The 17,262-nt window shown below is 35.9% G+C and overlaps 2 protein-coding genes across 2 annotated transcripts; both read left to right on the top strand.

Annotated features, from left to right (window-relative positions):
- Window positions 8,842–10,440, top strand: LOC104712429. The gene is made up of 2 exons (XM_010429331.2): window positions 8,842–9,677; window positions 10,041–10,440. Exons 1-2 carry the CDS (start codon window positions 8,985–8,987, stop codon window positions 10,239–10,241), a joined length of 894 nt encoding a protein of 297 aa, XP_010427633.1. The 5' UTR covers window positions 8,842–8,984; the 3' UTR covers window positions 10,242–10,440.
- On the top strand, window positions 13,114–16,246 carry LOC104712428 (calcium-dependent protein kinase 32). The gene is made up of 8 exons (XM_010429330.2): window positions 13,114–14,015; window positions 14,245–14,368; window positions 14,456–14,599; window positions 14,720–14,872; window positions 14,974–15,089; window positions 15,200–15,367; window positions 15,465–15,692; window positions 15,792–16,246. The coding sequence occupies exons 1-8, from the start codon at window positions 13,488–13,490 to the stop codon at window positions 15,942–15,944; spliced, it is 1,614 nt and encodes a 537-aa protein (XP_010427632.1). The 5' UTR covers window positions 13,114–13,487; the 3' UTR covers window positions 15,945–16,246.

The following is a 17,262-nucleotide window of genomic DNA, read 5'->3' as shown; positions in this document are numbered from 1 at the left end:
CAAAAGTTATCATCAACTTAGAAGTATTGATTTTTTGGCCAGAGTAGTATTCGTAAATGTCAAAAACATCTTTCAGAGCTTGACAATTTCGCGTATTTGCTTGACAGAAAAAGAGGGAATCATCAGCGAATTGGAGATGAGTGATACTAGGAGCATCATTACCAATTCTTATTCCACGGATATCCCCTTGTTTTTCACTCGATTTTATTAAATGGCTCAAAATGTCCGAACAGAGGATGAATAGGTAGGGTGACAAAGGGTCACCTTGTCTAATACCTCTCATTGGTTTAATGTTACCAAATGGAGCCCCATTGATCAATACAGAATAGTGAACTGAAGATACCGTTGCCATGATCCAATTAATCCACTTATCACAGAAACCAAACAGCTTCAGTGTTGTTTCTAGGAAATTCTATTCCACACGATCATATGCTTTGCTTACATCTGTCTTCACTGCCATATATGTTTGAGAAACCCGTTTCCGGACCTTTAGAGAATGCATAACTTCATGAGCTATCATCACATTATCTTGAATGAGACGTCCAGGAATAAAAGCTGCTTGTGCATCCGAAACAATGTCATTTAGATGAGGTTTAAGTCGTTGTACCAGGCATTTTGAGATAATTTTATACAGAACATTGCATAAAGCTATTGGTCGATAGTCCGAGAGTGTCTGAGGGTTTTCTATCTTTGGAATCATGCAAATGTTTGTATGATTGATGGTTGGTCGCATACAAGAAGTGTTAAAGAAGTTGTTAACTTCATAGATTACATAAGGTCCGACTGTATCCCAACACCTCTTGTAAAATCTAGCTGTTAAACCATCTGGCCCAGGTGCCCTATCATCACCAATAGTGCATAAGGCCTGAAAAATCTCTTGGTCACTGAAAGTGTTTGTTAAAGCATCGTTTATTTCATCAGTGACAATTGGTGTGAAATCAGCAAAAACCGAAGGATCAACATGATGTCCCGTAGTAGAAAAAATATTTGTGAAGAATGATTGAGCATGCTCGCCAATCTCCTTGTCACCTCGATAAGTATTCCCTTGATCATCTAAAACTGAGGTAATCCAATTTTTAGCAAATCTTGTCTTTGTACAAGCGTGAAAAAAACCTGTGTTACGATCCCCTTCATTCATCCACTGGTTACGACTCTTTTGTTGCCAGTGTTTCTCTTCATCACTGTAAGCTTTAGTGAGATCATCCTGCAAACTCGGGATAGTCCTTCGAATGTCAGGAATAAGACTCTCCATTGCATAGTTCAGCTGAGCTTGAATCGATACTATACGTTGCTCAGAATTTAAGCGAGAGGATCTCTTTAAATTAGCCATTGCTTGTCTGCAGTTTTTAATTCTTTGACTGATTGGTATGGTTAGATCATCATTCCCAGCTAGCCATCCTTCCTTGACCGTTTCATCAAAGTTGGTTACATCTAATAAGCGCTTATCAAATTGGAAAGTCCATCTCATGTGTCGTTTAACATCATTTAAGTCCAGCAAAAGTGGCTTGTGGTCAGAGCCTGCAAATTCCAGGAAGGTTGTTTCTGCGTTTGGGAAAGTTGCAGCACCTGAAGAGTTAGTCATCGCTCTATCAAGACAGCACTGAATAGTGTGAGAATGACGTTCCCCAACCCATGAAAAAGGGTTTCCTTTTGAGCGTATATCTTGAAGGTCACACATAGAGATCATGTGTCTGAAATCTCGGAAAGTCCATTCATCACGCTGGGGGCCTCCTATCTTTTCATTGTTAGAGATAATTTCATTGAAATCTCCGATAAAGAGCCAAGGTTCATCACGTGAAAGAGATAGATGTTCAAAACGTTGCCATAGCTCAAACCTTTCGCTTGGATTTGGATGTCCATACACACAAGACAAATAAAACATAATATTATTATAGTTAATCGAAACATCAAGGAGTCTCTCGTCCTTAGAGATCAAGGACAAAGACACATTGTCATTCCAAAACAAACATAAGCCTCCACTCCTACCATGAGGGGGTTGGATAATAGCGTTTGCAAATCCTAAATCACACTTAAGTTTATTTATTACATCAGATTGGTTTAGAGTTTCAGAAAGGAAGAGAATATCACACTTAGTAGTAAAACAGAGTTTTTTAAGACGAGAAGAGGTTAGAGAAGGGCCAATGCCTTGGCAATTCCAGGAGAGGATCTTCATATTGGATCAGAGTGTCAGAGGGCTAACCAAATACATTTAAATTGTAATTTTTTAAAAAGTAAATAATAATAGAATAAAAATAATTTCAGAGTGTCAATTAAATATAATTAATAAATTATAAGTAATGTTGAAATAAAGCTATTTGGTGGTGCTAACTTCAGAGAAAGGCACCAGATTTTTTCTTTTAAGTATTATTTTTTGGTAACTTTGTTGCACTACAATAATTATAATTTAAAAATAGTTAATCTTGATTTGTTTGTGACTTATGTTATTATTATTTCTTCTTTTTAAAACAAAATAAATAATAATAAAATAAAATACTTTCTGACCAGAGTGTCAATTAAATATAATTATAAATAAAGTCATTTGGTGGCGCTAACTTCACGAAAAGACACCAAACTTTTTCTTTTGTATTTTTTTTTTTTTTTTGTGATTTTGATGCACTACAATAATAATAATTTAAAACTGGTTAATTTTGATTTGTATGTAACTAAGTCACGTGTTATCATTATTGTACCTAATATGTATGGTGCTAGTCGATGATTTTCCTTTAATTATGAAAAATATAAAAAAAACAAAAAAAACACACATGCTATTCTTAAAAAATTGATGTTAATTAACAGATTTTTACACGAATTAAGAAAAAATGATCAGTAATTTAAGTATATTACTTTATCTCACCAATAATATCAGATTTTAAAATTTATTAAGCATACCTTACAAATATAAAATCTAATAACATTACAATTTAAAATCGTGGTTTATAATTGTTTATTTTGTTAACGACGTAATAAGGTTGGATTTCAATTCTGTTAAAATTCATGATTAAATAATTTCTTTAAATTTTTAAAAATATTTGTTGTTTTACGCTAGTATTTTAACCCTTATTTAAATGGATGAATTGTTGTTTGGAAATGGATAATACTAGTAGGTAGATCCGAATGATTGGGACTTGGGCATGTATACGTTCATTGCTTTTTAATCTAAATTAAAGTACTAGTATAGATTAATTGTTTAAAATGATGATACAAAGATGGTTGATACAATCATTTTCACCATGTAAAACTTTTATAGGTTAAAGAATATGGATATGATTTAAAGTAATCTTGTTAGATGACAAGCCAAAAGTGGTAGAATTTTGGGAAGAGATTAAGACGAATAAAACAAAAGGGGTTATAGTGAGTTAACGTAGAGAAGAAGTTGATATTTAAATATAGTTACGAAGAATGTGAAAATGAACCAATAATGTTTAGACAAGGGCCATATGGGATTGGTTAGAAACATGGGATTTGTCCCCAAAAGTTCAAACTTGTATTCAAACATGACATGATTTTGACCAAACCATCAATCCTCCAATTTTGAATATCGGAAAGTGGATAAGGACATCAATTGTTTTCTTTGTCCTCATCTCTTTTTTTGTAACATCCTCTTTTTCGTTATTCCAATACTTTGTACAAAAGACGAGTCCACTATGACCATTTGGGAAAAGAATATTTATCCATGATCGATCAATTAGTTCTCCTTTAGCATCAATTATATAAGCCAGAAGGTTTGAATTTTCATCCGTCATAACGTGTTGATCGAGTTTGGTCAGATTCGAGCTTCGAACATGAAGGTTATTTTAGTGAAAAGTATTTAGTTCAGAAAAACTGAACCAATCTACTATCCAAAAAAAAAATTGTGACTGAGATAACTCTTTTATAAAGATTTATCCAAAAAAAAAAACACTTATTTATTTACAAGCAAAAATAAATAAATATCGCAGTTAAACTAAGTCAATACAAAAACATATAAAAGTGTAAAGAGTGTGTGGTTGGTGAAGTACTGGAAACTAGACCTCAAGGAGGCTTAACTGAGAAAGGTTTTGCTGTTTGGAGGCATTATATTGTTATCATGTCTTGTCTATGCTTTTTTACGGTTGAATAATAATAATTAAGACACTCTCGGGATTATGACTATTTTGGCTAATTTAATTTGAACTGAATTTCACTTTCCTTTGGATCGGTTATACTGATTTGATCTTACTGAACTTTCATACCATGTAAAGAATCATTAGTATTTTAGGGATGTGGTTAGCGATGTGGCCTGAAACCACAAATGTTTTGAGATCATTACATGATGAGATTTGGAAGAAGAAATTTTTTAAAATACATATGTAATAGAAAACGAAATTTAAAGTGGAATACTATACCAAAGTGATCCAGGGAAGATTCCATTTTCGTTCGGCGAATCAGTACCTTTTTTTGTAAACCAAAAAAAAAGTGTCTACGACTACATTAAATGGATGTATAAGACAAAGTCGTGGACTAGGTCGTCGTTGAGGCTAACGTTAACGTGTTTCCAATGTCATAACCACATTGTGTCAATAGTTTTGTTGGTTTTTGAGTCGTTTCTAAAATACCAAGCGTTTCGATACCTTTGTGTTCTACGTTGGCAAAGTTTCTAACAATCCTTATTTTGACTGGTATACGTCAATTCCCTTCCATTATATGTCAACCCAAAAAAAAAAAAACACACACACCTAGCCTCTTATCATATGATCATGATGACTAGTTGATTGGGCTCTGAATGACACAATATGATAATTAGTAGCCCATGTCGACCCATAATTTTAGTTGTCCATTACGCCACCCTTTTGGGTACGTAGCTAATAAGTGAATTTTATTTCAAAACAAAATACCATTAATTTGGGTCAATGAATCAAACAAAATCTGAAAAGACAATTGACAAGAAACAATATAATTAGCAGCAATTTAGTAATTGAGAATTTGAGTCAATAACGAACATTAATCTGAATTGACATATGGGGTACGTACGTGGCTCCTGTCAAGTGGAACTTCCGAGCAAATTCATGAAGCTGACGTGAGTTAGCTTATGTTAGCGGGAAATACACTACCACTCACTTTGTGCCACGTAAGTAAACTTTGTTACGGACAAAACACGTGTCATAAGCATTATCTCCATTTTTTTGGTGGCGGGTCCTATTTTTGCCGACACTTACTCGCACTACTCCGATCATTTTATCTTCATAATAATATTTTTTTTTGATAAAGGGCTTTCTATTAAACGCATAAAAAGAGAAAAAATACAAAAGCCCAGCCCGGACTCTAGTTTGTGAGGCTTATAGGCCCAGCAACATAATTAAACAAGACACACATAGAAAGATCTTAGTTTTGAACCCTAGGCAACCCTAGGCGATGGAATAGTAGATGATGATGACGATTGGTGTTGATCGGAGGTTGTGGCTAGGAAAACCAGAGCTGAAGCATCGAGGCAGAGACAGTGGGGTTTGTAGTTCTGTAAGACTCTATCCGGTTCCTGATTGTTGAATCTAATAGGCGTAGCAGGCAGTCGACAGATCTGTAGGATCGCTGGTGAAGACGAGTGTTCCTCTCATTCCACAAGGTGTAGAGGGTGCTTTGCCATGCCAATAGAGTAAGCCTCTTCTGCAGTTTTGGTCCCTGAAGGTTGGTCATTTGGGCGAGAGAATCATCCCAGGGTTTAGACGGTTGCATGCGACACTTAGTTGCTATTGGAAGCCACACGGACCAGGAGTAGTTACAGCTGAAGAAGAGATGGTCGCGGCTTTCAGGGGAGTTGTTACAAAGAAGACACACGGGGTCAGTTTGTAGCCCCCAATTGAGAAGCCGATCTCTAGTAGGGCACCTGTTCAGAGTTATTAGCCAAGCTAAGAAGCTATGCTTAGGGATTCCTCCCTTGTTCCAAATCGCCACACTCCAAGGAACTAACGGCGATTGTTCCCGAAGCAGATCATAAACCTGACCTGTGGAGTATCGCCTAGTAACCACACCTTCTATCTCCCACTCATAGTAATCAGGTTCATCAGTCAGGACAATAGTAGTTAAGTAGGCATGAAGAGAAACCTGATTTTCGGATCTGGGGCTTGGAAGTGTCCAACGACCACGATTGTAAAGTTGTTGAAGAGTTGCCCGTGGTTGAATTCCCATCCGTGATCGAGTAGAGGTTAAAAAGGTGGTTAGGTTTCCAAATGGGGACCAATTGTCTGACCAAAATCTGCAGGTAACCCCGTTTCCTACTCGCATTTTAATCCAGTTATATGCAATGTCCTTCATCTTGAGGAGTTTATTTGATAGCCAAGAAAAGTTCGACCTCTGTTTCATTGTCCAGAAACTGCTCAAATCANTTGAACTGAATTTCACTTTCCTTTGGATCGGTTATACTGATTTGATCTTACTGAACTTTCATACCATGTAAAGAATCATTAGTATTTTAGGGATGTGGTTAGCGATGTGGCCTGAAACCACAAATGTTTTGAGATCATTACATGATGAGATTTGGAAGAAGAAATTTTTTAAAATACATATGTAATAGAAAACGAAATTTAAAGTGGAATACTATACCAAAGTGATCCAGGGAAGATTCCATTTTCGTTCGGCGAATCAGTACCTTTTTTTGTAAACCAAAAAAAAAGTGTCTACGACTACATTAAATGGATGTATAAGACAAAGTCGTGGACTAGGTCGTCGTTGAGGCTAACGTTAACGTGTTTCCAATGTCATAACCACATTGTGTCAATAGTTTTGTTGGTTTTTGAGTCGTTTCTAAAATACCAAGCGTTTCGATACCTTTGTGTTCTACGTTGGCAAAGTTTCTAACAATCCTTATTTTGACTGGTATACGTCAATTCCCTTCCATTATATGTCAACCCAAAAAAAAAAAAACACACACACCTAGCCTCTTATCATATGATCATGATGACTAGTTGATTGGGCTCTGAATGACACAATATGATAATTAGTAGCCCATGTCGACCCATAATTTTAGTTGTCCATTACGCCACCCTTTTGGGTACGTAGCTAATAAGTGAATTTTATTTCAAAACAAAATACCATTAATTTGGGTCAATGAATCAAACAAAATCTGAAAAGACAATTGACAAGAAACAATATAATTAGCAGCAATTTAGTAATTGAGAATTTGAGTCAATAACGAACATTAATCTGAATTGACATATGGGGTACGTACGTGGCTCCTGTCAAGTGGAACTTCCGAGCAAATTCATGAAGCTGACGTGAGTTAGCTTATGTTAGCGGGAAATACACTACCACTCACTTTGTGCCACGTAAGTAAACTTTGTTACGGACAAAACACGTGTCATAAGCATTATCTCCATTTTTTTGGTGGCGGGTCCTATTTTTGCCGACACTTACTCGCACTACTCCGATCATTTTATCTTCATAATAATATTTTTTTTTGATAAAGAGCTTTCTATTAAACGCATAAAAAGAGAAAAAATACAAAAGCCCAGCCCGGACTCTAGTTTGTGAGGCTTATAGGCCCAGCAACATAATTAAACAAGACACACATAGAAAGATCTTAGTTTTGAACCCTAGGCAACCCTAGGCGATGGAATAGTAGATGATGATGACGATTGGTGTTGATCGGAGGTTGTGGCTAGGAAAACCAGAGCTGAAGCATCGAGGCAGAGACAGTGGGGTTTGTAGTTCTGTAAGACTCTATCCGGTTCCTGATTGTTGAATCTAATAGGCGTAGCAGGCAGTCGACAGATCTGTAGGATCGCTGGTGAAGACGAGTGTTCCTCTCATTCCACAAGGTGTAGAGGGTGCTTTGCCATGCCAATAGAGTAAGCCTCTTCTGCAGTTTTGGTCCCTGAAGGTTGGTCATTTGGGCGAGAGAATCATCCCAGGGTTTAGACGGTTGCATGCGACACTTAGTTGCTATTGGAAGCCACACGGACCAGGAGTAGTTACAGCTGAAGAAGAGATGGTCGCGGCTTTCAGGGGAGTTGTTACAAAGAAGACACACGGGGTCAGTTTGTAGCCCCCAATTGAGAAGCCGATCTCTAGTAGGGCACCTGTTCAGAGTTATTAGCCAAGCTAAGAAGCTATGCTTAGGGATTCCTCCCTTGTTCCAAATCGCCACACTCCAAGGAACTAACGGCGATTGTTCCCGAAGCAGATCATAAACCTGACCTGTGGAGTATCGCCTAGTAACCACACCTTCTATCTCCCACTCATAGTAATCAGGTTCATCAGTCAGGACAATAGTAGTTAAGTAGGCATGAAGAGAAACCTGATTTTCGGATCTGGGGCTTGGAAGTGTCCAACGACCACGATTGTAAAGTTGTTGAAGAGTTGCCCGTGGTTGAATTCCCATCCGTGATCGAGTAGAGGTTAAAAAGGTGGTTAGGTTTCCAAATGGGGACCAATTGTCTGACCAAAATCTGCAGGTAACCCCGTTTCCTACTCGCATTTTAATCCAGTTATATGCAATGTCCTTCATCTTGAGGAGTTTATTTGATAGTCAAGAAAAGTTCGACCTCTGTTTCATTGTCCAGAAACTGCTCAAATCATCCCGGAGGAAGTGATTATTTTTCTAATTAAAGATCTCTGACGATGATCTCCAGTATATATAAAAAAATAGTACACGAATTTAGGCTAAAAGTACTAAATAAATTAGAAAATAATTACATTAACACAAACAAATTAATTAAAATTTCCACCGAGTTAATTAATTGATTTCTTGCTAAAATATCTTGAAAAGAACACGTCTTTCGTAATTGAAGTCGCATAATTACTGGACGAACGTAGCTTTCATGGAAAGAACTTTACACTTGTTAAAACTTTACCTCTCATGTAAACTAAACTTGTAATTGGTTACGCAAATTATATTAAAAATTCATAATCATTGATTATTTATTCCTTACCTTGTTTCTTCTCCTTCCATCACCCTAATTATAATCACACACACCTAAACCCATCTACATAATTACAACAGTCCACTACAACTACTACTACTTACAACTCTGATGTTGACTTTGTACGGTCAAGAAAGGTCAGCGGACACCGCAAGTACGGGAGAGGCTTCCGATAGCAGGGATGAGACACCTTCGTCGGAGACCGTCGTGAGAGATATTCACGCCATGACTACGACTACGGAGCTTACTCGGTCACAACAAAGGGGAGTAGGAGGAGGATACTTGTCTCCGTCTAGGTCTATTGCTTTTAGCGACGGGACTGCTTCTTCCGGCGAGAATTTCACCACCGTGAGCAGAGAGTTCAACGCTCTAGTCATCGCCGGCTCTTCCATGGACAACAACATCAACGGGAATAACCAATCAGGCAGTGGTCACCGTGACGTCATACGTGACGAAAGGAACGAGCTGACTAGGATCGGCGAAAACGACGACGTTGGTGATCATAATCATCAGGTGCCTGAGGAAGATTCGAATCCTTGGGCGATCGTACCGGACGGTTACATTAACCGGGACGGTTCGGAGGATAGTAACATCGTGTTGACGTCAGCATCAGGTGGTCAGAATCGGATGGTGACGACTTCGGTGCATATGGTTAAGAGGGAGGAGGTGGAAGCGAAGATAACGGCGTGGCAAACGGCGAAAGTGGCTAAGATTAATAATAGGTTTAAGAGACAAGACGCCGTTATTAACGGTTGGTTGAATGAGCAGGTCCATAAAGCTAACTCTTGGATGAAGAAAATCGAGGTGACTGATCATGTTAATTTTGTTCTTTTCCAAAAATCTTAGTTAGTTTATATCCGATTAACATAACAAATTAAAAGTGACTTAGGCCCTGTTTAGGTTAACATGCGTTTCTTGAAACTGTTTGCGTTTACATGTGAAACAAAAATAATTTAGCAAAATCTATGTAACGTTTTCAATTATTCGTACTTTTTAAAAAAAAAATTGCAAACGTACGATATAAACGTGAACAAGCGTTCCTCTTTTGTTTGGATTTAATCGTGATGTTTTGAAATGTGTGATACATCAATGTAATAAAACGGTCGAAAAGACTCATGAATAGCTAGACGGGTGGATTATGCAATTGATGCATGTATGTGGGTGCAGAGGAAATTGGAAGAAAGGAGAGCGAAGGCGATGGAGAAAACACAAAACAAAGTGGCTAAAGCTCAGAGGAAGGCAGAGGAGAGGAGAGCGACGGCGGAAGGAAGAAGAGGGACTGAGGTTGCTAGGGTTCTTGAAGTCGCTAATCTCATGAGAGCCGTGGGACGACCTCCGGCTAAAAGATCCTTCTTCGCTTTCTCCTAGCTCGTTTTGATTATATCCAAATTTCTCAATATATATATAGGCTACAAATTAAAGGATCATTTCCTGTTGGGAATCAATGTGTATATATTGAATGTAATGGTTTTAAAGGTACTGATAAATACTTGTAATTGTATGTTTTCTACTGTACCACAAAAAACTGATCAAATGTTATTTGTGAGCCAATAAATTTTATTACATATATGGTTTTTTCCTTCCATATGTTGAGACTTGAGACTGATACGACTTGGATTTTAGAGAAGAAAGAGAAAGAAAAAATTGAAGCTGTTACTTACTCTCTCTTACTTTCACTCATGTGTATAATAAGATGAAGAGATTAAACAAAAAATGTAAAAGACACCACAATTTATTAACTCAAAACCATACTTCTCACTGGAAAGGAATCTCGAAATCCTACTAAAAGCCTGCTCAAGGGAGCCTTAAATCTTTTTAGATACAAGGTCTATGACTCTGTATATCTTACCTAGTATATCAGGACATTTTTATTGGGAGAACACTTTTGAGTGTTCTTAAAGTAAAAATATTATAAAAATAATGTAAGATCATTAGTTTAGATCTTTTGTTAAGAAGTTAGTTATTGAGAAAACATGTTTAAGATCATAAAATTTAATAATATAATAATTTAAAACATATTACAATTTTAAAAACTTTAAAAAAATAACATTTAAATTGCAAACTTAAAAACCTTATACTAAAATTCAAAATACAATACCAAATTTTTATGTAACAAAAAAAACATTAAAGAAAAAAAAACAAACAAACATATTACTTAATTAAAGCACACAAACATTTTATTTAATTAATACATAGTTTAATGTCCAAATTTATTCCATATAGTCTCAATCAAATCCTCTTTTAATTTGTGAAAAATTGTTTGTGAAAAAATTGTTCGCAAAAAATTGTATCTATTCACAGCTTGTCACGTCAGCTAATAACTGGACCAAGATCACATCAAAAACTGATCTTGGTGTTCTTCTGCCACTATTTCTTATATTTATAATTTTAATAGGCTAAGAACACTCTTGGTGTTCTCCCTATAAAGATGGCCTCATTCAGTATATTACAAAGTATAAAACATATATCTTATTATAAAGGGTAGTTGCAAACAACAGTTAGTAAGTATTGAGTTGGGCTAATGAATAAGGGTTTCGCTTATTCTTCTACCATAATGGGCCTTCATAGCCTTTCTTTGTTTAGTCTTAGTGGGGGTTATTGGTTTAAGATTTGAAAAGAGTTTTAAAGACTTTAAATGTTATGTAAAATCTGTTGTTATTAGATCAAGATTTTGTTAAACTCTGTTAAAATTTGGTGTTATTAGTTTGTGATTTGTAAAAAGTCATTTAAAATCTTAACAAATCTGAGTTATTGGATTCAGACTTTTATAAAATCATTAAAAATTTTGTGTTATTCAATTAAAACAAAAGAATCTAGGATTGTTAATGAGTTCAATTATTATGTTATTGGTTCATGATTTTAGACACTTTCTTTACAAAATAAAGTCGTGGAAAGTATCATAAAAATACAGAGATTGTTTGGAGGATTTTACAAGATTTTAGAAAACTAATCAACAAAACTCTTTAGCAATCTTTAACAATCTTTCAATTATTCATTTTTAATGATTTTGTTGAATTCTTCAAAAATCTTCATAAATCTCAAACCAATACCACCCCCTTACATTCTTATTTTGATTTGTCCATTTGTATAAAATAAAATATGGTAACAAACAAGACTCAAACTTTAGCAATGATCAAAGATTACAATATAGAAGCTAGAGTGTATTACCCACTGACTTTCTTGCCTAATCATTTTGTTAGTACAGTTAAACTATCTTTTATATCAATGCTAAATTTAGGTAAACAAATTGAATGAATCATTGACTTGGTAAGAATGATAGAAACACACTCGTGTAAGTAAAGGAAGGTTCATCAGAAGAAGATTTTGGATATTAATTTGAAATCACTTAACATAGTCTCTTACCTCATTCCTACTCCGTTGACTTTGTTAACTTTTTTTTTTATATAGACTAACTTCGAAGTAAGTTTTTAAATAAATACTATATGTGTGTTATTTTTAAATCGAGGTTTCGACCCAATTGCACGTATACACGATTCTGTAGTCTGAAAAAGTACTAAATAACTAGATTTGTACATCAGTTATTTTTGACAGATCAACATGACTTTATTGGTTTGCTTCAAGTTCAAAGAGTGTCAAGATTGTATTCAGAACCAAAATCTATCAAACTTGAATTGAAAAAAAAAAAAACAAATTAACCTTTAATCAAAATATTTTGGATATCCTCAATAATATTGTTTTGGTTTGTATGAATCGAAGTCAAAAAGAAAAAAGTTAGTTGGGTCCCCGACGAAAGGGCCGGGGAATTAAAAGAGTCAAAATCGCCGGGTTTGACCTCTGTTAATAATTTTTTTTTTGGTTTAAAGGTGGCCGCTTTATTAATTAAAGAGACTCAAGCACGATCACATTTACGCTTTTGCCCTTACTTTTGGGTTTGTTTCAGGGTGCATAGTGTAAGAACGTGTCACAGACTCGCTTTCGGATTAAACTCTCAGATAAATTCCAGAATTACCCTTGCTTTCTCAACATAATTTCTTATTTAACCATATCTAAGTAAGAAACATTTTTTCCCCGAAACTAATTAAATTAAAAAAATATTAATTTGGTGGGCAATCTATTTAATTAAGCATTTGACTAGAGAGAGAGGGTCAATATAGTAAAGAGCACACAGGCATTTTGATTTCAGATTATATTAATCAGAAAACATTCCCTAACAATAATTTTTAAAGATTTAAACAAAAAACAAAACAGAAAAAAAAAAAGGAAAAAACAAAACAAAAATCAGAAAAAACAAAACAATCATAGAGCTTTGCTGGAGAAGAAGAAAGAAGAAGGGAGGGAAGAAGATTCTTTTGACCTTCCTTCCATCATCATTCATCATCATCATCATCTCTCTCTTAATTAAGTTTACATTTTTGTGAATTCGTAAAAAAAAAAATTCAGCAAAAAAATCATTTGACGTTCTTCTTCTTCGTAATCACGCGTTGAAATTTTCCACACTTTTCATCTTCTTCTTCGTTTTGGTAAATATATACCCATCTCATCTCTCTTCATAATTCCTCTCTTAAAGTACCATCCTTTTTCATAAAAATCCCAACTTTCCTGGATTTGCAGCAGATTTTGATTTTGGGTTTTTAAGATTTGATCGGAAAAATCATGGGTAATTGTTGCGGAACAGCGGGATCATTGGCTCAGAATGATAACAATAAGCCCAAAAAAGGAAGGAAGAAGCAAAACCCTTTCTCAATCGATTACGGTCTTCATCACGGTGGTGGTAATGGTGGAAAACCTCTTAAGCTTATCGTGTTGACTGATCCAACAGGTCGTGAGATCGAGTCTAAATACACCTTGGGGAGGGAGCTAGGTCGTGGTGAATTCGGTGTTACGTATCTGTGTACGGATAAAGAGAACGACGACGTTTTTGCTTGTAAATCGATTTTGAAGAAGAAGCTGAGGACGGCTGTTGATATTGAGGATGTTTGGAGAGAAGTTGAGATCATGAGGCATATGCCTGTTCATCCTAATGTTGTTACTTTGAAAGAGACTTATGAAGATGAGCATGCTGTTCATTTGGTTATGGAGCTTTGTGAAGGTGGTGAGTTGTTTGATAGGATTGTTGCTAGAGGTCATTACACCGAGAGAGCTGCTGCTGCTGTTACTAAGACCATCATGGAAGTTGTTCAGGTTTGTCCTCTTGATAGGATTTTTTTGCCTGTTTTAGTTGTAGGATTGAGAGCTGTCTGACGATGTCTTGGTTTAAGCTCTAGTGTGAATCTTATTGCCATTATTGATATGTAAAGGGCACAATTTGCTGCAAAAAGATTCAAAAATCATTTCTTTTCATGTATATTGAAAGTCTTTGGGAGTGATTTAAGATGTGAGATTAATGAGTTTCCAATGTGTCTTTTTCCAGGTGTGTCACAAGCATGGGGTAATGCATAGGGACCTGAAACCTGAGAACTTCTTGTTTGGAAACAAGAAGGAGACTGCACCTCTCAAGGCCATTGATTTTGGTCTCTCTGTTTTCTTTAAACCAGGTAATGTGGTCTTTGGTGCTCTGTGAAAACGTTATCACTTTGAGGTTTGGTAAAAGATCGAAACTCACACCATTGTTTTCCTTGCAGGCGAGAGGTTTAACGAAATTGTTGGTAGTCCGTACTACATGGCTCCAGAGGTGCTAAAACGAAATTACGGTCCTGAAGTTGACATTTGGAGTGCAGGTGTAATTCTTTACATACTGCTCTGTGGTGTCCCACCTTTCTGGGCAGGTTAGTATTATCAGTCTATGTTCCATCCTTCATGGATCGTCTGTGGCAAATGTTGTCATCAGGGGTCATATCTGAAGTGATCATAAGAATAATTTTTTTGTTTGTTTATACCATTTTCAGAAACTGAACAAGGAGTTGCACAGGCAATTATTAGATCTGTACTGGACTTCAGAAGGGACCCATGGCCCAAGGTTTCTGACAACGCAAAAGACCTTATCAGGAAAATGCTTGATCCTGACCAAAGGCGTCGTCTTACAGCTCAGCAAGTGCTAGGTACTGTTTCATGGTTTCTTATTATACAATGTTTCTTATGTTCTCATATGAAATCTTTTATAGCAAAGTGTAATAATTAGTATTCGCTTCATTTTCCCTAGATCATCCGTGGTTACAGAATGCAAAGACAGCTCCCAATGTATCATTGGGTGAAACAGTGAGAGCAAGGCTGAAGCAGTTCACCGTCATGAACAAGCTCAAGAAACGAGCACTCAGGGTAAAATACATATCCTTTACAAACTATCCCGAACATATACAGTATATATATATATCTCTTGTGAGCTTAAAAGCCTAACAATAGCTTCGTTTGGTACGTGTTGTCAATAGGTTATTGCTGAGCATTTATCAGATGAAGAAGCTTCTGGTATAAGAGAAGGGTTCCAAATAATGGACACAAGCCAAAGAGGGAGGATTAATATTGACGAGCTAAAAATCGGGTTGCAGAAACTTGGTCATGCCGTTCCCCAAGATGATTTACAAATTCTAATGGACGCTGTAAGCTTTTTGATAGACCATTACTTTTCAATGCCGGTTTTGTGAAATTAAAATATGGCAATGTACTGACCTCTCGATGACTCTCTTCTTTTTGCAGGGAGATATCGATAGAGATGGATATTTGGACTGTGATGAGTTCATTGCCATATCAGTACACCTAAGGAAAATGGGAAACGATGAGCATCTCAAGAAAGCGTTTGCGTTCTTCGATCAAGACAATAACGGGTATATCGAAATAGAGGAACTAAGAGAAGCTTTGGCTGATGAAGTTGGTACAAGCGAAGAAGTTGTTGATGCCATTATTCACGATGTTGATACCGATAAGGTTTGATTAGCCTCACCATTTCACTTTCTTTTACAAAATGGTTGAAAAATTGTCTTGAGAAAAAACAGCTATAAACATCATCAAAACTGTGTATTGCAGGATGGAAGAATAAGTTACGAAGAGTTTGTGACGATGATGAAAACAGGAACAGATTGGAGAAAAGCTTCGAGACAGTACTCGAGGGAACGGTTTAACAGTATCAGTCTCAAACTGATGCAGGATGCGTCATTGCAGGTCAATGGTGAAAAATGATGAGAGAAGCTGAAACAGTGCCACCTCAGAAGTGGAAGATTGGATCAAAATGGGGATGCCAAATCTTTCTTCATTTCTTTATTTTTATATCTTTTTGGGGTTTTTCTTAACACCACGACTAAAGCTTTTTAGGCATATAAAAGTTGTACGATTTGTGTGTTTTGATATCCTGGCTGAAGAGCGAGCGAGAGAGTACGGATCAGGAGAAAACAAAGAGTGTTGGCCTTTGGCTGTGTGTAGATATTTTGTATAATCTTATGTTGATAATGAATGAAGATAACATCAATTTTTTCTTGTGATAATCTGTAACTTCTCTATAACCATTCAAGAAGTATATGAGAGTTCGGATTTGTTTTCCGTCTAAAAAAAGAAACAAAAACGCAGGATGAATCATGATTTTTTGTTTTGTTTTTGGTCGACTTTGTCGTTGTGCCTTCACTTTTTGTTGTCAAAGTCTTTTAGAAAAATAATTCTATAATACCTTATTGAGTAAGCATATAGTGGAGAAATATTTGTGGCCTGAAAGTTTTATCAATTCAGACCAAAGTACCGAACGATAACAAGTGTCGTTATGGTCTTATCGCGGCCTCAAATATACACAAGCGGATAAAATGTTGTGTCCTCTATAATCTATATATATTATTGTCATCATGCATTATAACACCAATCATTTGATCAAATCAATCTTATTAAATAAAAGTTAAATACAAAAAGACTAATCTAGAATCATTTGTACAACCAGAGTTTACAACTGTTCATGATATTGATATACTGCACATTTGATATCCAACAAAAGTATTAGAAATAGCATTAGCATACCAATGACATCTGTTACGTATTATAATCACAAACCATAAGTAAAAGAAAATTTAACTTTCGGCTCATTGCTTTTTTTGGTTAAAAACGTCTAATTAAAAAATCCACGTCATTGTAGTTTCATCGACACGGGAGACTTACGTGGCGATTTTGTATTGTTACCAAAGTTTGATTGAAAATTGTTAAAACAATCAATCATGCAAAAGGCGTGAGGATGAACGGTACACGAAGGATACACATGTCCGATGTCGACCTTGTTAGTTGTTAGTAAACAAACAATATGTTTTTGGAATGGCACTAATCATGATTACGGAGTTAACATTAAAGTAAATACCGTAGTTATCATTTAGTTAATCGTCGTACTTATATTATATACATAGAGCCAACAAAATTTATAATCGTATCACACATGACACACAGTCACACACACCTAATGCTAAAAGTCGAAAGTGAAAAAGGAATCTAGACAAGGACATGGTGAACTGATCAAATGCAAGTGATG

This window comes from Camelina sativa, chromosome 9 (genome assembly GCF_000633955.1).
Source record: "Camelina sativa cultivar DH55 chromosome 9, Cs, whole genome shotgun sequence".
Lineage (NCBI taxonomy): Eukaryota > Viridiplantae > Streptophyta > Magnoliopsida > Brassicales > Brassicaceae > Camelina > Camelina sativa.
Note: the sequence above shows the minus strand (reverse complement) of the source record. Positions and strands in the feature narration are given on the sequence as shown.